We start from the raw sequence: 25170 nt of genomic DNA, 5'->3' as shown, positions 1-25170 counted from the left end.
CTCACTCAACAGAACTTGTTAGCTCATCTTACAAAAGGGAGATAACGGTGCATTGATAATATCCATGATCCATGATTGAAATGTTGAGCTTTGACTAGTGTCAACACCGGAAAATATATATTTTTTCGACTCATCCCAAGTGTTTACCGACGAGCCTCTGTGTTGTTACAATGTTACAATTCACTTAGCAGACGCTTTTATCCAAAGCGACGTACATCAGAGAGTAAGTACAACACTAATCCATTCATACACTGCCATCGAGGCAGCGGGAGCAATGCGGGATTAAGTGTCCAAGGACACATCGGATGTGCCTCATGTTGCTCAGCTGGGGATCGAACCCTCGACCTTCCGGGTTGAGAGGCGACAAATCTACGAACTGAGCCACAGCCGTCCGTTGTGATTTGAGTCATCTGCTCGTTAATACAAAGCACCACACATCCGTTTGTCCACCTTCAGTACAAAAGCACTAGATGTTATTCTCTTTGCAAGTGGGGCTACGGAAATTTACAGAGCATAGAATTCCATATTTAACCCATGCAGTGTGGACAGCGAGCGTCTGTTGCTGCGCGACAGAACGCAACATATAACGCTTGTGTGCTGTTAGGACACGCTGTTAGACCTTAAGAGAGCTCTTAGGTGGGAAACAGTAGTAGTGAGGAGGACTTTTAACAGACTTAAGAGTTTCTCAAGCAGAGGAGAAAATGGAGAAATGTTCTTCATACACTACAGGAAGAGTATTTTTGAATCATAGTCAGGCCGAACAGACGAAAATGATTTGTGCAGACATTTCAATCCATCTATGACTTTTTTCAGTACAAAATGAGACGCATGCATGCAATCACTAATTAAGGCTCTTCACATGCTGATGTACCTAACAGCTGATGTAACTATCTGCATGTGAAGAAGCTGCTGCATGTTATTTCAAACACCTGAAGGCTATATACGTTAAAAGTTCATCTTACATATTATCACACAGAGCTGATCATTTCACAGTGTTTATAATTACACAATGTCTGACTAGATTCTATGTTTGACTTTTTTTTAGATTAACCAATCACAGCTTCTGAAATAAGTTGTCATACCTAGCAATGGGGTCAACCATGCCTCCTCACTAAAATAAAAGTTTCTGTCCCTTCCTTGCTCAGAGTTGCCCTGAGAATGTTCCTAAATCACTCTTAAGCTAAAAATCCTTGCTAGGATTTTTTAAGCTAAGTTAGGAGCTCTTTGAGAGGATTCTCAGAATGTTTGTGAATACGGGCCCAGATGTGTACGTTTAGGAGAATGTAATTGTCCTTTGTGTAATTGGTAATATAATGAAAAAGTATTAATATACTATTAGATTTGACTTTCTAATCAATCTTTGATAGAATCTAAGTATCTATTTTCATGTTTGTTTAATAACTTTTAGGAAGTGACAAATGGATATGATGAGAGCCCTTGTTTGAAATCGTTCATTGACAAAGATGGCAGTCTCCAATGTGACATCCAAAACATAAAGGTTAGTTTGATGTTTTCCACGAGTGTCTGACACTGGAGGTTGTAGTTTCTATGTGCAGTTCTGTGTATGTATGAGGCTCTATGAGCCTGAATTTGTTTCCCCTTAGGAATCCCTGCAGTTTGCCTTTGATGCAGCAAAAGTATACTCACACACGCTGGAACATTTCTGGCTGTTCTATAAAGAGAATGAGAGTCTGGATCTGCATGTAATTCAGCAACAGGATCATGGTGATGTACATCAACATAATTTTTGTATTATATATATATACATATATATATATATATATATTTATGTATATATATATGTATGTATGTATGTATGTAAATAAATATGTACAAATTTGTTATATCTCTGCCCCCCCCCCCCCACCACCACCCTTATATATATTTTTTTTTTCCATTTGTACCACCTCAGATTTTAAGTAGAATGTTTTTGTTGGAATTAACTGTTTACTGCATAAATGAAAAAAATCTTGGACATTTAAAAAAAAAAGAAAAACAACAAAATATATATATTTTCCAAAGATTGCATTGCATTAACCCTTGTCACAAGACTTTAGGAACCGTGATATAAAAGTGATAAATGTGAAATAAATAAAAAAATTGCTATTTGATCAAAACACATTTACACATGCTGCATTTCAAAATAATTTATGTTTGCACCCTGTGAGATACATGGATATATTTGTGTTGTCCTCAGTTTCATATTTATATTTATCTATTGTAATTGTTGCACACAAAATAGATGCCAATAACCCCCACCCCCTTCCCAAAAAAAGACATTTAAATACAAAGGGGTTAAGGCATGATAAATAAAGTTGTTCCTCTAGACTGATTGATGTTTACTCTTCTGTTTCACAGATTTGTCCTTTTTTGAAAAAGCACTAAAGTTATACCACAGTGAGCATAAGGAGGCCTTAGCCATCCAACCGGAGAAACATCTAGGCTTACTGCGTGTGGTCAAAACACAGCTCAAAGAGAAGTTGGTATCTTCTCCTCTAGGCTGTCTGGAGGTATTACTCGTAAAAAACATTCTCTGGGAGAGGGAATTGTGGAGAATGCTTTTAAAAATATGGCATAAGAAAATGCCTTATACAGCCAAATATTAAATCATCACAACAAAAATGTTGAATGAGTCTAGGAATCATTGCATTGCTCATATCTCTTCTCCAGGTCATCAACCAAATGCTTACCAGACTTTTTAAGAGGAAACTTGATGCCATCATTGCTGAGGCTTGTGAGGCTCAGTTTAAACTAGAGTTTAAGCCCTCCACTACAGCCGAGTTAGCCAACTTCCTCACATTCTTGGATGAAATACATGAGAGGGTAATACACACATTTAATTAGGATAGCAGTTTATTTAGTGATTGAAAATGTTTCTAACAAAAACAACAAGTTTTTTTTAAATTATTGTTGTCATTAATACAGTGTCCTCCTTTTTTCACTTTCTGTCCTCTCTACCTTTCTATTCTGACTGTGTCTCCTTGCCAGATTACAGTGCTGGAGGAGGAGCATGAGACAGTATCTCAGATTAACAATCTGATCAACATGTACAAGGTTCCTATACCACCTGAGGATCTTGTTGTTTTTGCCACCTTAAAACCGTCCATGAATTCGTTGGACAGTATCATAAATACAGCAGTGGCTGAGAGAGACTCTATTATGGACAAGTTTTGTAACTCTATGCAGAAAGACATAAAGCAGCTGAACAAAAAGGTCTTGAAAACCAATCTCAAGTCACAGGTATGTGGAGAAGTTCTATTAATTTTAAATACTTGTCACTGAAGTTGTCCATGTTTCTTTGCTCACGTTTTTCCTTTGTTTTTCATTTGTGTTTTTTGTTCTGTCATTTGTGTTAAATCCATGCTTTCATAACAAAGAGCTGCTTAACTGTTTTTTTGTTTTTGTTTTTTATGGCAGTGACAATAACGATTTATTCTATGCTATTTGTAGGATCCACAAATCTTAGATGTCAATGCAGATCCCTCTGAAGTTTATCTGCTGTTAGGGGAAATCCAAATTTTGATCGATGAGCTGCAAGAACAGGCCTCCACCTACACCTCCTACCAGAAGAGATTCAAGGTGCTGTACTTCTTAACATCCTTTCAGTTATTTCAAAAAGGTTTTTGCAAAAAAAAACAAAAAAACAACACAATTAAAACATGTACTTTTATAAAGTACTTTAAGGTTAGATTACCTTAACTTACTAAACTGTGGGTCAGTGGTATATTCAGTGGTCGTTTCTCAACTGGAATCAAAGTTACAAAAGTCGTTTTCTCTTCTATCTTCTTATAAATAAAGGCACAGGTGACCAAGTTTGACACCCTGGAGGAGTTAATTTCCAAGTTTAGGCTGAAACAACTGCTTTGGAAGTCTTTAGAGGAATGGGACTCTCTACAAGATGGCTGGAGACAGGTGAGGTGCACAAAACATGTTGTATTTTGAAGGCCTTAATGCACACATACAGAATAATGTAAAGACATTTATAAAAATGTGACCATGTCAATCCATGTTAAACCATTCTCAGAGCACACTTGAGAAACTGGACTTGGAGCACTTCAGCTCCCAGGTCAACAAATACAGCAAATATGTCAACCAGCTGGAGAAAGGACTGCCTCGTAACAATGTTGTGACAAGTCTTAAGAATAAGGTGGAACTCACAAAACAGAAGGTGCGTGGATCAAAGTGTTCTCTTGTGACATTTATGTATGCAGTTTGTTGATAAAATTAGTCTTAAATATCATTTTAATAAATTCCATATTACTATATGAATTGCAGGAGATACTAGTGATTTATCGAGATGGTTCTTATCGGACGATTTTTGACTTTTTGTGTAGTCTTAATTTTTTTTATTTATTTCTTTCCCTCAGCTGCCTGTGATAACCAATCTACGTAACCCATGTATTAAACCAGAGCACTGGAAGACTCTGGAGTCTGTTGTAGGGACCTCCTTGAATGCGGAGGAGCTCACTCTGGCTGCTATGGATGAGATCGATATCTTCTCCTATGGCATGGAGATACAAGAGGTACCACATTCTACATTATGAGCCCTCTTACACTTGGTTACTACTTGCTTTAAAAATTGGTTTGTAAGATCCCTCTGAAAAAATGAAGAAGAGCTGGACTATAAGTAGATTTGAATCCAAATTAGTATATGAACATGCAAATAAACAAATCACATAACACCTTCTGAAACACAACGAATAAGAAAAAAACTTTTATGTACTGATGCCATGAATTCTTAAAAAGCATGAAAACATTTGACGTATCAGATAGAGCCCTGAGGCAGGTTTTCACAACATTTGGCAAATAAAATGAAGCTCCAGTTAGACCTCAGCTACCTTCACATTAGTTGGTATCAGCTTGGGTTTGATTGCAAGATGGATGAGCAATGGAGGCGGAACAGGGATAATGTGTTGAAAGGGCATGTCCTATTTGAAAATTATTTTGGTCTCAAAGGATGTTATATCGCAGGTATCTTGTAAGCATGACAAATAGCAGAAATACTCTGGTTATATAGTAGTAGTTTTATTTATAATTTGAAGGCAGCAAATGCTTATAAAGAAGTCCACAACAGCCAAACCAAATACCGGTACTAGAGTGCCTTTACCAATCACAGCCACTTTAAGCATTATAAAGCCTTGCCTTGACAAGAGGTTGCATAGGGGGTTCATCAATTGGATGAAGTATGCAACTTTAGCGTTAGATGCCACTGAATCATACACACCGCTCCTTCTAATTGTTAAAAGGCTAAGTTTAAAAGCCATCGCTCTCCCTTAATCTAACATATTATCAAGGGCTTTCTAACATTTTTTTTGTTTTATCACCTCAAAGTGAGAACAGAAGTTCAAAATTTGGTTATAATATTAAGTAGGATTTGGATAAACAGGGCTAACACAACCATTGACTTTTAGGTGTCGGGACAGGCTTCAGGAGAGGCATCAGTGGAGATCATTGTTACTAAGGTGCGTAAAAGAAACTAACTATGGGGATGTTAACAGATATTATATCCATCTACACTCATCGACCACTTTATTAGGTACACCTTGCTAGTACCTGGTTGGACCCCCTTTTGCCTTCAGAACTGCCTTAATTCTTCATGGCATAGATTCAACAAGGTGCTGGAAACATTTCTTAAGAGATTTTGGTCAACAGTGGCTGCATTTACATGGACACAGATAATCAGAATAAAAGGCTGATCCGAATAAAAATGCTTCATGTAAACATGTCAATCAGAACAGACTGATCTGATCAGACTCATTCGGAAAGAAATTTCATTCCGATCGAGAGGGGTGGTTTATTCCGATTGTTGTTCGGATCAGGATCCATGTACACGCTCATGTCTGCCTGACTGGGATAAAATGATCCTTACTGTGCATGTCTGCCCCACATGAAGTGAAGAACACGCACGGCATAATCCGATCATTTTATTTAGCGTCCATGTAAACAGTGAAATCGGAATCCCCAATCGGAATGATTTCAATCAGATTAAAGAAATTGTGCACATGTAAACGTAGCCATTGACATGATATCATCACACAGTTGCTGCAGATTTGTGGGCTGCACATCCATGAGACAAATCCCCAGTTCCACCACATCCCAAAAGTGCGCTTTTGGATTGAGACCTGGGCCCGTATTCACAAACATTCTGAGAATCCTCTCAGACAGCTCCTAACGAAGCCTAAAAATCCTAGCAAGGAGTCTTAGCCTAGGAGGGATTTAGGAACATTTTCAGAGCAACTCTGAGCAATAAATGGACAGAAACTTTTATCTTAGTGAGGAGGTGTGGTTGAACCCGTTGCTAGGTATGACACATTTTTTCAGAAGCTATGATTGGTTATTCCAAAAAAATTGAGTTAAAAAGTCAAACATAGATTCTAGTCAGACATTATGAAATTATATTATATTATATTATATGTTAGACTTACGGTACTTTAAAAGTATATAGCCTACAAGATGTTTGAAATCACATGCTCACTTGTGCAGCAGCTTCTTCACATGCTGATAGTTATAGCAGCATGTATTAATTAGTGATTGGATGCACCTGTGGAAGTGAGCACATGTAGAGAAACTCAACATGCATGTCGCACTATGTACTGAAAATAATCATTGTTGGCTTGAAATGTCTGCACAAATCATTTTTGTCTGTTCTGTCCAACTATGAGTTAAAAATAATATTCTTCATGTAGTGTTTGGAGAACATGTCTCCATTTTCTCCTTTGCTTAAGAAACTCTTAAGCCTGTTATGCTGTGTACACACCAAATGCAAATTCAATCTGTCGCGCTACAAAAGTACATAGAAAGTCAATGGAATGACACGAATTGCGTGGAGTCAATCATTATTGACAAAAGACGATGACAAGGCTGACGTCAGGAAAGGAGGAGAAAAAAAACATATGGAGCTGCACAACTCGAGTGGTTAGCCTGCACTTAAAGCAGCCGTAATAATCACATTTCCTGAAGAAAACAATGATATTCACAGAGATGTGTATGGCTCTAAAGGATGTTGTAAACACAGAGATGACGGTGTTGGAATCTACAACTTTTCTGACTTCGGTCAACAGGTAAAAGGCAGCGATAACAGTATCCACTGTGGCTGTCTGATTATAGGAGAAGGAGATGAAAACAAACATTGGTAACTAGGTGACAAGCCCCTCCCCCTCGGCTTGTGGCTTCAGGGTCAGACGCGCAAAATTTTGCTTCAATCAATTTGATCAACGCGATCACATTCGTGCAATCCAGCGACTGGAATATTTTTTCCACGTTTGGTGTGTACGCAGCATTAGGAGTCCTTCTCACTACTCCTAACAGTTTGACACCTTAGGAGCTCTCTTAAGGGCTAAGATGCTTTGTGAAATTCTTTAAAAAATTCATGATTCTAAGAATTTTCTTCGAATTTTGTCACCAGGAGCAACTTTTAGTACTTAGGAAGCTTTGTGAATACGGGCCTTGGTGACTGTGGAGGCGATTTGAGTAGTGAACTCATTGTCATGTTCAAGAAATCAGTTTGATATGATATGAGCTTTCTGACATGGTGTGTTATCCTGCTGGAAGTAGTGCGTGAATATCCTAGTAGATTAGGAGTTGCTGAAATACTCAGACCAGCTCGTCTGGCACCAACAACCATGCCAAGTTCAAAGTCACTTAAATCAACTTTTTCCCCATTCTGGTGCTCGGTTTGAACTTCAAAAGATCGTCTTGACCATGTCTACATGCCTAAATGCATTGAGTTGGTGCCATGTGATTGACTGATTAGATATTTGCAATAACAAGCAGTTGAACAGCTGTACCTAATAAAGTGGCCAGTGAGTGTATATCTTGTATACTGGAGGAACTGCAGTACAAATTTACTCTGCCTTTCTTTTGAATTCCATTTTGAACCTAATAGGCTGAATTGATCATTCATAATACCAAGCTCAACAATTTTGTCTTAATTTAAAGGGACTTTATCTTTTTCTTACACTTGATAGAATGTCATGCTGTATGCAGAATCCCTATTTTTTGGCCAGGTCACAAAATTCAAATAGTTTGTTAGTACTTTCTTACTTTTAGCAGCTAGTGATGTGCAGATGATTGCAACATGTCCATTTTTTAATTGCATTATAAGTCTCAGTGGAGTCTTGCCATAATTATAGCCATATTAGAAAGCTCCTTTTATACACTGCAAAAAAACACAACAAGGGTTGTTAAACAAACAACAATTTCACTGAATGTAAATAGTGAATGGCGATTAATCCCATGTTCAAAATTCCATATATTTTGCATTTCAAAACAGTTTTTAAGTTCATAATTAATTAATTAACTAACATGTTAACACTGAAAGCCCTAAACACAACATGCAAAACACAACACAACAAAAAACAACACAACACAAAAAGTTTCAGTCAGGAACTTGTAAGCTTATTTTAGCAATATAGGCTGGAAGCAGGGGAAAACGGATCTCCTTTCTTTGTACAGTGATTCTAGCAATCTGCCCGCCTTAAACTAAGGATAACACAAACAAGGTAAATGTGTTAATAGTGAGCCTAAGCAGTCTTTTAGGTATATTTTTCCCTTATTATTGAGCCTGGAGTATTCAGTCTTTATGCTTTGCTTATTGACCATCTCCTGGATTAAACCTTATACAACTCATCCAACTAAGAAGAAATAGAATCAGCTTTTTTTCCCTAAAACATCACTTGTGCTGACATAGACTGACATGATGGTTCAATGCAGGTTGAGGACTTGTGGAAGACCACAGAGTTCACTGTGCTATCTCATGATGACTCCAAAGATGCCTTCATATTAGGAGGCACAGAGGATATTCAGGTGGAAACGTGCACCACAAACTGACACACACTTTGTTAAAACACACTGTAAGTGTTTAAATACACATACTTATGCATGTTTATGTTTTTGAATGTTTGTTTGAAGGTACTCCTGGATGACAGCATTATCAATGTGGGCACAGTGGCATCTTCACCTTACGCAACATCTATAAAGCTAAGAGTGGAGAAATTGCACAGACAGCTGTCCCTCTTCAACCAAACACTGGTAAAGGCTTACAAAAGACAATAATTGAGAGATTGTTCTATTTGCTGCATGTGTGTATTCTCTACTTATGTAGTCTCAGTGTTGTAAAGTAGCTCTATATATTGGTTAAAAACAAAAACCAAACTCATTTTTTGATTGTCTAAGGAGTTGTGTATTTTGGCAGAAAGACTAATGATATTACGTTTAAGTTAATTAATGTTTTAGGTCAGGTGGCTGTAGCTCAATGGTAGAGTCATTCTGTCTCTCAACCAAAAGGTTGACAGTTCGGTCTTAGCTCCTGCAGAACACATGTCCTTGGGCTGAACCCCAAATTGCTCCTGAGTGTGTCCCGGCGTGGAAAAAACAAGGAGGTGTCCCCAATTGCAGATAAAAATAAAACAGTTTATTTTAACAAAAAGGCTAGAGGCAACATCCAAAAAGGGAAAACAAGGAGTAACATGGAAACACTGGAAACACTAGAAAATCTGGCATACAACACTCAACTTACAACAATGATCTGACAACATGAGGGGAGGAACACTGAGGGTGTGTTCGAATTGTCCCTCCTATCTCCTTTCACTATCCACTTTCCCTTAACCCCGGGAAAACGTCTTGAGGTTAAGGAAAGATGTTAGGAGAATTTATAAAGGTCTTAGGGAAAGGCGATCGCGTTGCTCTGACAATCCGACCACATTTTCCACTAGGTGACGTAATTAAATGCGATGGGCCGGCAGAGGTTAATGACGTGGGTCTGCCGTGGTGGTGCCTTCTTACCGGTGAAATAATCCTAATTACCACGAGGTTGGGATTAAAATAAAAGCAATATAGACTACCAGGCTACGAGTAACAAAAGTGAAACCATCACCTTCCTGTCCACTCAGAAATCAACATCAAAATAAATATGATTGTATGAAATTAGCTAATTGTTACATTTATGCAAGACATACATAATGTTTCAAACATACAAATGTACAACTGCACAAAGCATTCTTAAGTGAATGCAATATGTTGAATAAAACATAATCTGGCTAAAAATGTCTCTTATCTTTTATCCCTTACATGATCTGTGTCACTTTACGATCATCGTTAATGTTCGTGAACGGTCGGATGCGCGACTTGCTTTAAATGTTGCGGCCGCAAGGAATTGTGGGGCGCCATATCTCATCTCCTTCGTAAAGGATGGTCCAGTGCTATCCTATGCTAAAGGAGGTTATAAAGGAAGCACTGACCCACCTTTCCTTAACTTTTAGAGAATTCGAATGGCTCTTATCATGGCCGCAACTTAAATGCTTCTGGGGCCCTTTCCGAATAGTCACAGTTCAGTAGGCAGTACGTACTTTTCAGTATGGAGTTTCAGTATACTGAACTTTCGTGGTCATTCAGTATGCATCTTTTGGGTCCACCTCAGTATACTGAACATTTCAGTATGGATACTAACTTCCGGGTTTCATGCAGTATGGATCGGATGCATCCTTTCAGGAAATGAATTGTATTTTACCACCCACAATGCAGTGCGAAATTAAACGTAAAACGTCACTTCACATCTGCCTCCAAATCAAAACAAATGAGCGTGGATTAATTGAATAAATTTTTTATCTATATTTAAAGTCCCGACTGAAATCACTACTTTAAATTAACAACAGAAAATATAACAAATATCTGCATTATTATAAAACCTTTCCCCCTCTATTTAAATAATGATTTCACTATTTAAATGCGTCTTTATTGGTTTATTTTACTTTATATTCTGTATATTACTGTCTTTCATTTGTACCTTTATGTAGCCTACTGTATGTTATTTAGTTATTTAATCTGTCTTTTACTTGATTCACATTGTGATATTGTTTTTTGTTTACCTGACTGTATATGTGCATTACTCTTCTTGAATAAAGCTAAACAACAAAAAAAATAAAACGGGTGAATGCGGCCGGTTCGGGTAACGTAAATGACGTCACTTCCATACAGAATGAATCAGAAGAAGTAGGCACAAATATCTGCCTACTGTGTGTGCATACTGAATAGTAGGTACTAAACAGTACACAGCACGGATAGTAGGTACTGTCTACTGCCTACTGCCTACTGAAAGACTGAGTATGTACTTGGCAATTCGGATACGGCCTGGGTCATTTCACTCAGTTAGGAACCTTCCTTAGCAAAAATGACAATTCGAATGCACCCTGAGACTAAATAGACAGGGGTAATCAAACACAGGTAAGACCAACAAGACACAGGTGAGGACAAGCAGGGCAATCAAGACAGAAGGGAAACACACAGAGGAAAACACAAGACAACACTGAGGACAACTATGGAATAAATAAGGAAACACTGAAGACAGAGAACTTGAAAATGTAACAAAACACACTAGAACATAAAGAAACACTGGGATACAAAGTTACAAAATAACACACGAAACACTAAAGACTTAACTAGAAAAAACACAGGGCAAACGCCAGGGAAGAATAATAACTAAAACAAGATACATTAAACTCTGAAAAACAACACTAAACAGACCAAAGTTGTGTGTGAATGCATAGGAATGGGATTAGTTACTGATGGGACCTTTAAACAACTTCTTATGCCATCAGAGTATGAATGGGTGAATGTGACATTTAGTGTATAAGTGCTTTGAGTAGTCCGTGAACTAGCAAGATTCTGCCTTCTGTCCATCTATTCCCCTTTCTACCCTCGTTTGCAGGATGAGTGGCTTTTGTGCCAAAGGAACTGGCTATACCTAGAGAGTATCTTCTTGGCTCCAGACATTAAGAGGCAACTGCCTGCTGAGTCTAAGATGTTTCTTATGGTGGACAAGTCCTGGAAAGAGATCATGGCAAAGGCTCATAAGATGCCCAATGCACTTAAAGCAGCCACACAGCCCGGTAAGTAGCTACACAGAATTTATGGAAAACATATGCGAGGAAGTATCTAAACATTTACACATGTTGTTTTACCCTTCACAGATCTGTTGGAAACATTTCAGCACAACAATACTCTTTTGGATGAGATACAGAAATGTCTGGAAGAATACCTTGAGTCAAAAAGGGTTGTCTTCCCCAGGTATAAGCATGCTTGGTTTGTTACAATTTAGAACAACAGATTTGTGCATGATAATTCAGTTTGTTTTATTATCATCATTATCTCTCCTCTTTATTATTATTTTTTACTGTTTAAAGTATCCAGTGTAAAATTACATTTTACATTTTAGATTATATTATATTTTCTGTGTCTCTTGAGAATTTGACAGTTGTTACTAAAATCAACAATTTAGATTTTTTTTGTGTTAAGTACTCTGATATATTCTCTTCTAGGTTCTACTTCTTATCTAATGATGAGCTGCTAAAAATTTTGGCCCAGACAAGAAACCCCCAGGCTGTGCAGCCCCATCTCAGGAAGTGTTTTGATGCCATTATACGGCTTGAGTTTGCTCTGCTGCCTGAACATGCTTCTGGTGCTCCAGAAACTTTGCTGGAAGCTGGTGAACAGCAGACAGTCTATAGCAAAGACATCCTAAACATGATTTCCCCTGAGGGGGAGAAGGTCAGTTTTGTGTGAAGTATTACCTTTCTTTATGTGTTTCTCCCTTCTGTTTTATCTGTTCTATCTCCTTACTTTATTTATACTTTATTTGCTATAGCAGTTAAACTTGACACACTTCTTGAATAACACCACTGTTCTCTCTCTTAGCAGCCATTAATTGCTAAGAATTACCAGTAAACAGGTTCTCAAATTATGAAAAAACTGAAATTCAGGGGGAAAAAATAATACTTTACATTGGGTAGTTTTAAGAACAACACAGTTGTTAGGTTTTTTACAAACATAATAAAATTGGATTACTGATACATCTGATTGAGCTTACTGGCCCCCTTCTGCATTAGAGGCATTGTGTGGCTGCTAATTCTTTATTGATCTTTACCTAGTATAGGATTCATTGGTCCCAAGTTGAAGTATTAGGACATTTTGTAAAATACAAAACAGCACAATTGGATTTGGTAGCTCAAATTCTGCATCAAAGATGATAAACAATATTAGAGTGCAGCGGATTCTTTGTTTGCATTGATTTCTCAATCACTCCCTCTATCACAAATTAGCCTTGCCAATAATAACCACAGGTTTTTCATGCTTACCTTTTTTGGACACAAAAGGCAAATCAAGGACAGTATGTCCAGAAAACAATCATACATTTAACCACAACCTTAAGTATACTTTAATATGTCATTCTGTGTGTAAGTGTAGGTTGGTTTGACCAAAGGCCTGAAGGCCACGGGCAATGTAGAAGAATGGCTTTGCAAGGTGGAGGAGGCAATGTACTCCTCACTGCAGCGCCTCAGCAAGGCTGCCATTGCAGACTACCAGGTGAAGTCCAGAGAGGAATGGGTAGTGGCTGGGCATCCATCACAGGTATACACATAGAGGCACACATAAATACACAAATGATGTTACTTTAAATCAAACACTTTTTAGATTTTTAAGTAACAGACTTGTGTACTATTGTTTGATAATATTTCACACTAAATATATTATATTATATTATATTATATATTTCGCAATAAATTTAATTTTAAGCAATATTATTTTACAGGAATATATTCTTTAGTTTGTCTTTGTTTTCATCAGGTGGTGCTTACCATCTCCCAGATGATGTGGTGCAGGGATATGGATTCCTGCCTGGAGGGAGACCATGACCACTTTGCTGCCCTGGAGAAATTTGAACTTGCTAACTTTGATGTAAACACTATATTTATTACCTCTATAAGTTAAGTGCTTGCCTTTTTCCTAATTGGCTTGTGAGAAATGCAGATAGTTAGTCTATTGAAGATAAAAAAAAAGGTAAAATCATACTTGGGCTAACTTTCCCCGAGAATTACTGCTTTTCTAACCTTAACTTTACTACCCATTCATTTTGTGTGGTTGTGTGTGTGACTATGCATGTGCAATTGTGTGGGTGTATTCAGAGGCTGAATGCCCTGGCAGCACTGGTTCGAGGAGAGCTGCCTACTTTGCATCGTAGTATCATCACTGCCCTCATCACCGTTGACGTCCATGCCAGAGACATTGTCACAGATCTAGTTTTCCAGAAGGTAACTACAATGTAGGAAACACATATTCACACCAGGAAGTAACCTTGGCTTGAAATTATAGGCTCATCTATTTTTCTGGTATCAAAAATACTTGTGACAACTCAAATTCTAAGACTAACTTCAGCCCTCTTTTTCAGGTGGACACAAGGTCTAATTTTGAATGGCAGAGACAGCTGCGCTACTACTGGGACATGGACCTGGACAACTGTATTGCCACAATGGCTTTGTCTACTTACATTTATGGCTATGAATACCTGGGTGCCTGTCCTAGACTGGTTATCACACCCCTTACGGTAACATATAAACACTTGCTGATGCTCAGACCAGCATCTATGACCGGTACATAAATTATATAAATAAACCTGTCCCACAACTTAATGAAACCTATGTTGAACACAATAACCTTTAGTAGATTATGTTGAATTCGGCTGCATTAAGACCAAATGCAAAACATATTCAATCTTCATCAAGTGGCATGGCTTCAACAGACTTTAATCCACACAGACCTGTATAGAAAAATACATACTTCTTAAACAAGCTACTAAATCTCTTTAGGGAGCTTATAGTGCGCCATAAAATGTCTGTCATGCAAAGGCTAGAACTGAAAATTTGGCATATTTTGGGATGTAGTATAGTTTTTGTTAATTTGTCAATTGTAAATATTTTGTTTTACTCAAATGATCTCAATTGCTCAAAGTGTTCCACATCTCTTTCCTTTTCTGATATGCAGGACCGTTGCTATTTATGTCTGATGGGGGCTCTCCAGTTAGACCTGGGAGGGGCTCCAGCTGGGCCAGCTGGAACAGGCAAAACTGAGACTACCAAGGACCTTGCTAAAGCCCTGGCAATACAGTGTGTGGTCTTCAACTGCTCTGATGGACTTGACTACAAGGTAAGCAAGAACAAGCTTTAATCATTACTAACCCACACCTGATAGAGCATGTTCTCTTTAATGACCCATTTATTCTCATGCTGTCCCACTTGTCTTTAACGACTTAAGCCGTTTTCACATATGCACTCCGGATAATATCTAGATAATTACAGGAGGACTTCTCCGGAGATTCTCCCGACCTAGCCGTTCACATATGCTCCTCACAGCAGGGGACTATCCCTGTCAGAGGGGAGGGGGGTCGGGGGATTTCACAAGGTAAGACGTGAAGTAAAAAAACAACGCGGAAGTAGCGGCCGAAGCAACAGAGTCCGCTACACGACGTTATAATGAGAATATTTGCCTTTATATCAATGCTATGTGTAATCCAATGGAGTGACAACATCCACAAGAGAGTGGAGAACAACATACTGACGAACAGAAAACATAATGCAGCCGTTTAATTACGTGCACGGAGATCGTAGCGGTCGCGTTCAGATACTTTATGCACCATGCGGCAGTCACTGTATATAAACGTCATTCTCCTTCTATTGGCTCAAGGTGAATTCTCTGGAGTATCTGCTGCTGCGTTCAGACATCAGCTCACCCAGACTTTCTGCGCACAAAATACTAGGGGTCTTGCCGGAGAAACTCCGGGTGAAGTCCGCACAAAAATTGGCTGATTGCGTTCACATATAGCCTAAAGCCCCTCTGGTTAGCCTAATCTCCGGAGTTTTTCAGGAGATTTTCGTATGTGTGAAAAGATGGCAATATTGCTAAACTCTAGAATGTGCCAGTTTAAGTACACAAAGACAGTGCAGAACACTTGTAAAGAACAGTTGAAAATACAAAAGTATAAATGTCAGCTTCTAAATGACTCAAACCAGACGTGATCCACTCCTCTATGTTCTTTAAACATTTTTCTATAACTTAAGCCTTTCACTCTGCACGAAGCACATAAATCCATAGAGGTTATGCACTTGACGTCATAGTATTTGCAGTTTTTTGTGAGGTTTGTAATTCTCCCACAAACGAGGCTGTTCTCACTACATATGGTAGTCTCCTTACTATACTTTATATCTCCCTACTACAACTAAGGCAGGTTGAGGAGTTTGTCATTGCCAAGTTGAGCCAAGATTACATGTTTATTTTTGGTTACAGTGAAAGTCTCAGATTGTCTCAATATGCCCACTTTATTAAACACTACTGAGACCCCAGACCTGTTTATGTTATTATAATTATGTTGTATGGTTTCATAATTTTGTATTGATGTAATTTATTTAATCAAAATTAACCTTTATTTCTAGATGATGGGGCGCTTCTTCAGTGGGCTTGCTCAGTCAGGTGCTTGGTGTTGTTTTGATGAATTTAACAGAATCGACATTGAAGTGTTGTCCGTCATCGCTCAGCAGCTCATAACCATAAAAAACGCCAAAGCTGCTAAGGTACACACACTTACACACACATAAACACCCCAGTTCACTATAGACATTTCATAATATCCTTTTTATACAATGTTAGCAGGAAGTGTAAGATATTAACAGTCAATACATAAAATACACAAGATAAATAAAATGAGACAGCATGAGAAAAAAAGAATTACATCTACATTCATAAGCATGTTATATATTACTATATAACAATAAGACGGCCTTTTGTCCAGAACAAAAATAGATAAATAAAAAAACAAAAAAAACAACAACAACTACCTTTTGGGCTTATAGTTCAATCTACCATCCCCCACCCTCCTCCCCAGGACCTGCAGGACCATAATAGTAAATGGTAAATGGACTTGAGCTTATATAACGCTTTTCTAGTCTTCAGACTACTCAAAGCGCTTTAATACTGCATGTCACACCTATCCATTCATACCCATTTACACACTGATGGCAGAGGTTGCTATGAAGTGAGACCATCAGAAGTAACTAATCCCATTCATACGCCGCCGACAAAGCAGTGGGAGCTATTTGGGGTAAAGTGTCTTACACAGCGGACATGTTGCTGAACCCTCGGCCTTCCGGTTGAGAGACGACGACTCTACCAACTGAAACACATAAGCGCACCTAAACGTGGGGCTGCCCGTGGTGCTGAAAGTCTGTAAACTATAAAGCATGCACTTTTCAGCAACTGCTCCACCTGTTCATTATTCACTAACTACCTGATATTCTAATGCCAATGATCACTATGAAGCTCCTAATCAGAAAAATAAAAACTTTAACAAACGAGGAAATCATTGCCACCAAAACTGCATTAAAAAGGCTCACCTGAGGATACAAATCAGACACCAACTCTATTACAAAGAACTACAGTATAAATCCATTAGAACAATAACCGTAAAGGTCAGAGGCCTACTATTAACAACTCAAACACATAGCCCAATAATAATGAGCACAACACTGCAAAATATCAAAGCACATGCAGTCATACACATAGGCCCACGTACATTTTTGTCACTCACCAATGCTATTAATTCCTGATCAGCAGAAGTGTTGCCCCTTGTAACCGTGCGCTTAATGAATTGGTCTGCAATTATATCCAAGTAACTATTTCGTGTCAAACTCTTTTGACAGTTCAATATAGCAACAGGTTCAGTCGTGCTTGCCCCATTGTGCATCGAAGATAGTTTTTCAGGCACCGCAAGCCAGAAAATGACCTTCCTGAAGTGCAGGATGTTACAGGGACAGTCAGTGTGAGATTCACAAGTTTGGTGTGCTTGTTTTTAGCAGCATCATAGGCTATTCATGGGAATTTTACTTTCCAGCTAGCTTTAATAAATAAACAATTATACTGCTGTATCAAAATATCATAATATCAAATAATAATATCAAAAATATCAAAATCCTAGACAGCTCTGTTGATGAGGAAAAAGTAATACCTTGTGACATCATACATTTCACGTTTTTACCGTTCCTAGCTGTTTTAATTTATTTATTGATCCGTAAAGAGTTTCTTTCTAAAAGCAGGGTTAATTGAATCCGCAAGTAAAGTAGTCTCAGCTGAAGACATTATAAAAATTCAAATAAAAGCCTAGACATTTTTATTTTCAAATGCGAAATAAAGGTATTTCAAACATGCTATTAACGATTAAAATTTCTGATTAATCGCGATTAAATTTTTATTGTTTGATTGATAGCCCTTGTTTTGTTTTTTTACATAACACTCATAAACAAGCTCATCTAAGCCCAAGTCTGTGCTATGCAGATGACAAGGTTTCGATTTGAGGGCCAGGAGATCAAGTTGGTGATGACCTGTGCTGCATTCATTACCATGAACCCTGGCTATGCTGGAAGAACAGAGCTACCTGACAACCTTAAAGCTCTCTTTAGACCTGTAGCCATGATGGTGCCAAACTACGCACTCATTGCTGAGGTAACGGGCTCTTTGTATATGCTTTTTTGTGATTTTTTTTCTACATCATAGGGTGTAATCCTTTGTTCCTTCTCTCCCCTCAGGTGATTTTGTACTCAGAAGGGTTTGAGTCAAGTAGAACCCTAGCAAGGAAAATGACCCAGATGTATAAGCTTTGCTCTGAGCAGCTGTCCCAGCAGGACCACTATGACTTCGGCATGAGAGCTGTCAAGTCTGTCCTGGTCATGGCAGGGTCAGTGCCTCACTCTCATACATCTGTAAGATATCCAATATGTAAGATATCGTCTGAATTAAATCATAAAATGACTTCACCAAAACATCAGACATTAAGGAAGCAGGCTATGTTGTGCTGGCTTCTCTGTCAACAACGCAGCAGCCAGTATATCCTCCTTCTAAGTTTCGATCCCAGTGTGGAATGTTTTAAAAAAAAACAATTTTACCAGAGAAGTAGGCAGCACCTCCCACATGTCCGTATTGCCCCTCAGCCCTTGGTTTGCCTGGCAAACGGCAAACTAACAGGTGTTGCAGCGAACTGGTTCAGATATTACTGATTCTACCTGAGCCAAAAAGCCGAAGCGTTTTTCTAATAAGCTTCATGACCAGTACACTTGGTTAGAATTAGGATAAATATTGAATATGCTTTTAAAAATGGAGAGAGATTAGAGATTAGAAAGCAGAAAATGTTTCTAGACTGATACAGAGCTTATTAAACACAGAAACTTCCGTGTCAGCGACATGGCAACCTCAAGCATATTGATTGTAGGGAGGAGGGTGCGGAGCTATCTCCAATGTTTTGAATTTGGACTGCAGTATCCATTTTAAACAATGCATGTCCAAGTTCCATATTGATCCTTTAAAGGCTTTATATGCGATTTTTCACACTTAAATATAATAGCAATCAAGTATATCCTCTGAAAATAACTCTGTAAGTAATGACTGTCTACAATGGGTGTAACACCCGAGTCCCACTGTCCGTGATGTTTTCCAAGTTTTCCGAGTCATATTTTCAGTTTGTTGACATTGCCGGGACGGCGGCTGACTCCTCCCCCCTGACTCACTGCTTAACTGTGTTTCTAGATCACGCTCATTTCGGGTAAATTAACATGCAGTGTGAAGATACAAGCATAATAAAGATAGCTAGCATTAGCATGCTAACACAACAATGCACTGCGAGTTGTTTTGGTTTCATGCTGGTGCTCAAGGGCGACATCTGCTGGATCAAAAAAAATCGCATATAAAGTCTTTAAAGGGGCCAGATGAACCATTGTGACTGACACACACTCACAATACACAAATACATGCCCTTGCTTACAGTACATATATATCCAATTTGTGCTGCAAACATGAATAGAATAGGATTTGATTGATTAGATGTTACCATATATTTTTACATTTAGCGCACAATTATCATTGTAACAAATTAAATTGTATACATGATTAAATAGATAAAGGGGTAAACTGTTGAAAAACACCAAATCTTCCTTGCTGTGATCATTACTGACAATTGAAAAGAAGCACTTCTTCATTCAAACCCCAGTTGCCATCTGTTTGAAATTGCTTAACATAGTATAATATCATACCTCATGAGTTTAAAGATGTAATCAAAGTCATGCATTTATCTGATGGTGATTAGGTGAAGATCAGGTAACTGTTGAATCTGGCAGGTGCTTTATTGGTTGCCTTTGACTACATATTACTCCTCTGAGTAAGTTATTGTTCTATGTTATCTCAGGTCTCTGAAGAGAGATAACCCCCTCCTTGATGAGACAGTGGTTCTTATAAGAGCACTAAGGGATTCAAACCTGCCTAAGTTCCTTGTTAATGATGCTGTGCTTTTTGGGTAAGTTTGATTAGAAAGTGCATCTTAATTATGGTGATCCAAATGCAAACAAACTGAAATGCAAACAAAATGTAAAATGTAAAAAAAAAAAAAAGGTTGTTTCATATTTAAATGATACATTTTTTATTGTGTATGAACTTTATGTGTGTATGAACCCCTCTAGTGGAATACTATCAGACCTCTTTCCTGGTGTTTGTATCCCTGAACATGACTATGGTGTCCTACATTCAACCATCCTGGAGTGTCTGGTTAAGCGAAACCTGCAGCCACTGCCTAGCATGACCAAGAAGGTACGAGGGGGGAAAGAGTATTAGTATAAGTATAACAATATGTCCTTATGAATACATTTTACCTATGTAAAACAATTTCAGTGTAATTTATACATTTTAAGATATATTGTATTTTTTTCTCACAATAAACCTCCCAGTGAATGTATTTGTCCATTTCTTTGTAATTTTAAAGTTCACTGCCTTGTCTGTAATACTCATCCAAAAGCCTATTTTCTTCTGCTTCTAATGATAACTGTTAAACAGATCACTAATACATTTCAAAATTAACAAACGCATTTCTTCATCTAAAGGCTAACTCAAAATCTGCATGTTTATATAATAATTATTACAGGTAATTTCACATATTACCAGTCATTCCCTTGTTCTCTCTTTCTGCTATTATACACCCAGGTGATCCAGTTGTATGAGACCATGATAGTGCGCCATGGTGTAATGTTGGTAGGACCAACTGGTGGAGGTAAGACCACTGTCTACACCATCTTGGCCGACACGCTGGAAACCCTCTACCGTACAGGATACAATGATAGCAACCCCTTCTATCAGCTTGTCAAGACTTATGTTCTCAACCCAAAATCTGTTACTATGGGAGAACTCTATGGAGAGGTATTGCAGTCAAGGAAAACATGTTACACAACTGCCTCTTTCCTTTCCTCTATATTTTAATTTATTTTCCACCTCAACACATCAGGTTAATCCATTAACACTGGAGTGGCTGGATGGTCTAATGGCACTAAGTGTCCGTGATGCAGTCAGCGACACCAGTGATGACCACAAGTGGGTGATCTGCGACGGGCCAGTTGACGCCTTGTGGATTGAGAACATGAACACCGTGCTGGATGACAACAAGATGCTCTGTCTGGCAAACAGCGAGCGCATCAAACTTACTCCATCCATACATATGGTGTTTGAGGTTAGAGCTTAAAGGAGCAATATATAAGATGAAATCATAAAATGACCTTACTATATCATCAGATATGCTATGTTGAAGTGCTGGATTCTCTGACAACAGTGCAGCAGCCAGTATGTCCTCCTTCTAAGTTTCGATTCCAGTCCGGAATTGTCTGTACTTGTTTTGACCAGAGAAGGTAGCCGTTTTTAGGTCACCCCCACACAGCTGTTTTGGGTGCCCCTCAGTTTGCCAAGCAAGTAGCAAACCAACAGGGTTTGCTGCAATGGAAGCGGGCAAGCGAACTGGTTCAGATATAACTGATTCTACCCGACCTAGAGCCTCTACATTTTTCTAATAAGCCTCACAACGTAGACACGTGGTAAAACTAGGATACATTTGTAGATGCTTCTGAAAAATGGAGAGAGGTTAGAACGCAGAAAGTTTTCAATAGAGATGCAGAGCTAGCTAAACACTAAAGCTTCCATGTGCACGACATGATAACCCACATGTGTATCAACTCTAGGGAGGAGTGGACAGGACAATTCTCTCCAATGATTTGCATCTGGACTGCAGTATTTTAAACAATAAGCGTCCAAGTTACATATGGCTCCTTTAATTAAGTCACATTTGTCACTTTCCTAATTCATATTAACAGTGATTAGCATAAGTCCAGGTCTTAAACTAAGTATCATATTCTCTACTTTAATGAATACTTTGATGGTTTTTAAGCATTTTGTGCTCTGAGACCATCATATAATCCTGTGTTTTTCAGGTCCAGGACTTGGCTGTTGCATCTCCAGCCACAGTCAGTCGTTGTGGGATGGTATATATTGATCCAGATGAGCTCAAGTGGATGCCATTCGTCCAGACATGGATCAGTGGTCTTGGAGCAAAGGTCTTAATCTCTGTTGTTCCCAGATTTCAAGTGCCATGTTTGAAATTACAGAGAGGCTATATGCATTTTTATTGTTGTAAAATATGCCCTCTGAAGCATGTTTGCTTAAGTGCTTCCGTAGCTGTCATGTTGTCCCACTGGTTAGTGTTAGTACATGCAGTATAGTATATAGCGCAAGTCTCTAGAAGGCTTTCTATTTTCAAATTGTTAAATATCCAAGCTATAGGCACCATTTTAACATCTAATGCTCTAACCCAGTGGTTCCTATAGTGGGGGTTGGGAGATGCCTTCGAAAAACAAATACAAACTGGAAATTACTTGAAATTACATATTTTAACCATTATTGTGAAATTACATACAACAATGTTGTTTAATTATTTTAAGGCTGCTGTATTTTTTTTAGCGTTGTTCTAATGTCAGTGTTTGGATAGGCCCATTAGTGCGTGCTGCTGTGTGCAATGTTATGCTTTAACCACTTCCATGGTCGGAGGGGGTCCCCGGTCTCGCATCGTTATTTTGGGGGTCTTGGGATGAAATGTTTGGGAACCCCTGCTCTAACCTATCTTTTATTTGTTACTGACATCTAATATAAGAAGCAGGGGAACTTTAGCACAAGCATTACTGAATGTACATTTTTATCTTAATGACAACAACTTAAAGTTTATAGCTTGCATCATTAGACCTGAGCCATTACAAGTTACTGAAAACTGCAGTTAGAATGGGTAATCCCTTCGCTTTTATGTTGTTAATTTTTTTATATAGATTTATATAATCTATCCTTTTAAAAAAGGTTTTCTTTGTCTAAAATGTTTCTGCTTTTATACATTTTATTGTGTTCATTTCTTTTACTAGTTTGAGTTTTGCATTAAGCTTATCTGTTTTATGACACTTTTAGTTTTTTACAAAACCATTTAATAAGTATATAATGATTTACTCTTAGCAACATTTACTGAAGCAGTCTGTCTCTATGCAACTCTATGGGGCAGGGTAAGCCTTCTTTTTTTAACACTATCCTCTTGGCTAAATAGCTTAACTTCACTAAGCTTGGCATATTAATGAATAGATTCTGGCAGTTTGGTAAAGTAAGGTAATAAGCTTCTATTTTTTTCCCATATACATTGGCTTTATGCTAAGCGAAGCTGGATGCAGCCTAAGTTTTTGCAGACATATTCTTGAGAAGTGCCTATTTACTCAGCTCTCTCTCTGAAAATTATTAATCCTCAGTTTTTCCAGTGTGAAAATATGCATTATATGAATAAGTCCCTCACTCTTGGCCTGGTCTGAGGTTACAGTCCAGGGTCTGCATTAAACTGAAGGAAACCCTGAACATTTTCCTAGACTTATTAACTCTGTCTTAGTAACTTGAAGGAAAAGTAATTAAATTGCTTTTTTGATTATGCAGCTGCATTTTTTTTTTTACCCTCTTCTGTCTGAAACCTTTTCACTATGACTGTCTCTATCCCTGCTCTCAAGCTCCCAGATGCAGTTCAAATATACCTACTGGAGCTGTTTAAGCAGTATGTGGAGAAGGGTCTTCAGTTTGTGCTAAAGCATTGTACCCAGGCCATTCGCCAGGTGGACATCAGTAAAGTCACCACTCTGTGCTCCCTGCTGGAGGCACTGCTGCTGGGAAATGGAGGGCCAGACCTCAAAATGGTACATTTTTGAGGTCAACAGGTTTTACTGTTGCTTTAGTCTCAGGACATTTTTATAGAATATCTCAGCACTGTTTTTGTGGGAAAGGTCCAATGACAAAGAAACATCTATGTTTAAGCCACAGAAGATATAAATACAACCAATGGATGATAAGACTCTACGACTACATAAAGTGACAATAGCATAATTTGGGTTAGTGTATACTTGAACCATTCCCTTACTTACTGAGTAATTCCCCGCTTGATGTCTGTGTGTTGGTTTTAGGATTCCAAACAACTCAATAGTGTATTATGCCAGACTTTCATATTTTGCTACCTGTGGGCAGTAGGCGGCAACCTGACCTGTTCTCACTGGGATACTTTTGACACATTTGTCAGGGAGCAGTTTGAAGATAACAGCAATGCTAAGGTATGTACACCTGTACACACACACTCACCATACACACCCACACTAATACCTAATGGGGACAATTGAATAACCTAATGGTTTGTGCATTTTGCTGGCAATTGTATAGCGTTTGTGTTTTTGACACCTTTGGTGGCAAACTGTGCTTTACCTCTAGGCTTCTTTAATGCCTCATTTCTGATTGGCGTAGAAAATATATTTCCAACACATTTGATGCTATTAAAATAAAATATGTGAAAAAGCCTGAAAGTGAGCTAATATATAAAACATCATAGTAATCTTGTAACATGATGTTTTTTACTGGACCATAGCTAAAATTATAATATATATATTTTTAAATGATATCAGTCACTCTTGTCAAATGAAGTGCTACAAACAAGCATCCATGTGGTTAATTTTTCTATACTGGTGTTAAAATGAACTTATTTGAGGTGTTTATCATATAAATAATAAGCTTTTGTAGAGGGAGTAAAAGTCCATTGCATAGCATTATCCTACCTTGCCCACACTTGACAATTATGAATTAACCGTTACAAGAATAAACATTTTTACGTTCTTTTACCTGCTTTTTGTAAAGCATCTCGAGATAACATGAATTGGCGCTAAACAAATTATGACTGATTGATGGATTGAGAGAAAAATAGATGAAAACGGTGGAGGCTGACATTACTGGATGTCTTTTGGCCTGCTGGAAAATAGAAAGCTCATTGTTTGAGAGGTTTGTTTAGGCTGGTACCAGCAATAGATTGATAATGAAATGCCTTACTGACAGGGGCAGAACACATTCAGGCTGGAAGATTTCTCCCTTACCAGAGGGTGGAGTGAAAACACAAGTAAAAGCATATGAAGACTGCAGAATTTAATTTAAACATGA

The 25170-nt window shown here is 38.1% G+C and overlaps 1 protein-coding gene across 1 annotated transcript in view; it reads left to right on the top strand.

The window, feature by feature from the left end:
* Positions 1–25170, top strand: part of dnah6 (dynein, axonemal, heavy chain 6) — a 72196-nt gene that overhangs the window by 3096 nt on the left and 43930 nt on the right. The window contains exons 11-40 of the mRNA XM_061026665.1: positions 1409–1498; positions 1605–1725; positions 2359–2510; positions 2671–2823; positions 2989–3240; positions 3451–3579; positions 3799–3912; positions 4025–4168; positions 4368–4523; positions 5412–5462; positions 8713–8805; positions 8911–9030; positions 11705–11885; positions 11967–12063; positions 12315–12543; positions 13240–13404; positions 13621–13731; positions 13959–14084; positions 14222–14377; positions 14815–14976; positions 16260–16397; positions 18154–18321; positions 18405–18553; positions 20054–20161; positions 20325–20451; positions 20842–21054; positions 21140–21361; positions 22113–22235; positions 23709–23891; positions 24156–24299. Coding sequence (XP_060882648.1) covers positions 1409–1498; positions 1605–1725; positions 2359–2510; positions 2671–2823; positions 2989–3240; positions 3451–3579; positions 3799–3912; positions 4025–4168; positions 4368–4523; positions 5412–5462; positions 8713–8805; positions 8911–9030; positions 11705–11885; positions 11967–12063; positions 12315–12543; positions 13240–13404; positions 13621–13731; positions 13959–14084; positions 14222–14377; positions 14815–14976; positions 16260–16397; positions 18154–18321; positions 18405–18553; positions 20054–20161; positions 20325–20451; positions 20842–21054; positions 21140–21361; positions 22113–22235; positions 23709–23891; positions 24156–24299 — 4377 coding nt within the window. The remainder of the gene's footprint in view (positions 1–1408; positions 1499–1604; positions 1726–2358; positions 2511–2670; positions 2824–2988; positions 3241–3450; positions 3580–3798; positions 3913–4024; positions 4169–4367; positions 4524–5411; positions 5463–8712; positions 8806–8910; positions 9031–11704; positions 11886–11966; positions 12064–12314; positions 12544–13239; positions 13405–13620; positions 13732–13958; positions 14085–14221; positions 14378–14814; positions 14977–16259; positions 16398–18153; positions 18322–18404; positions 18554–20053; positions 20162–20324; positions 20452–20841; positions 21055–21139; positions 21362–22112; positions 22236–23708; positions 23892–24155; positions 24300–25170) is intronic.

This window comes from Labrus mixtus, chromosome 2, assembly GCF_963584025.1.
Source record: "Labrus mixtus chromosome 2, fLabMix1.1, whole genome shotgun sequence".
Classification (NCBI taxonomy): Eukaryota; Metazoa; Chordata; class Actinopteri; order Labriformes; family Labridae; genus Labrus; species Labrus mixtus.
Note: the sequence above shows the minus strand (reverse complement) of the source record. Positions and strands in the feature narration are given on the sequence as shown.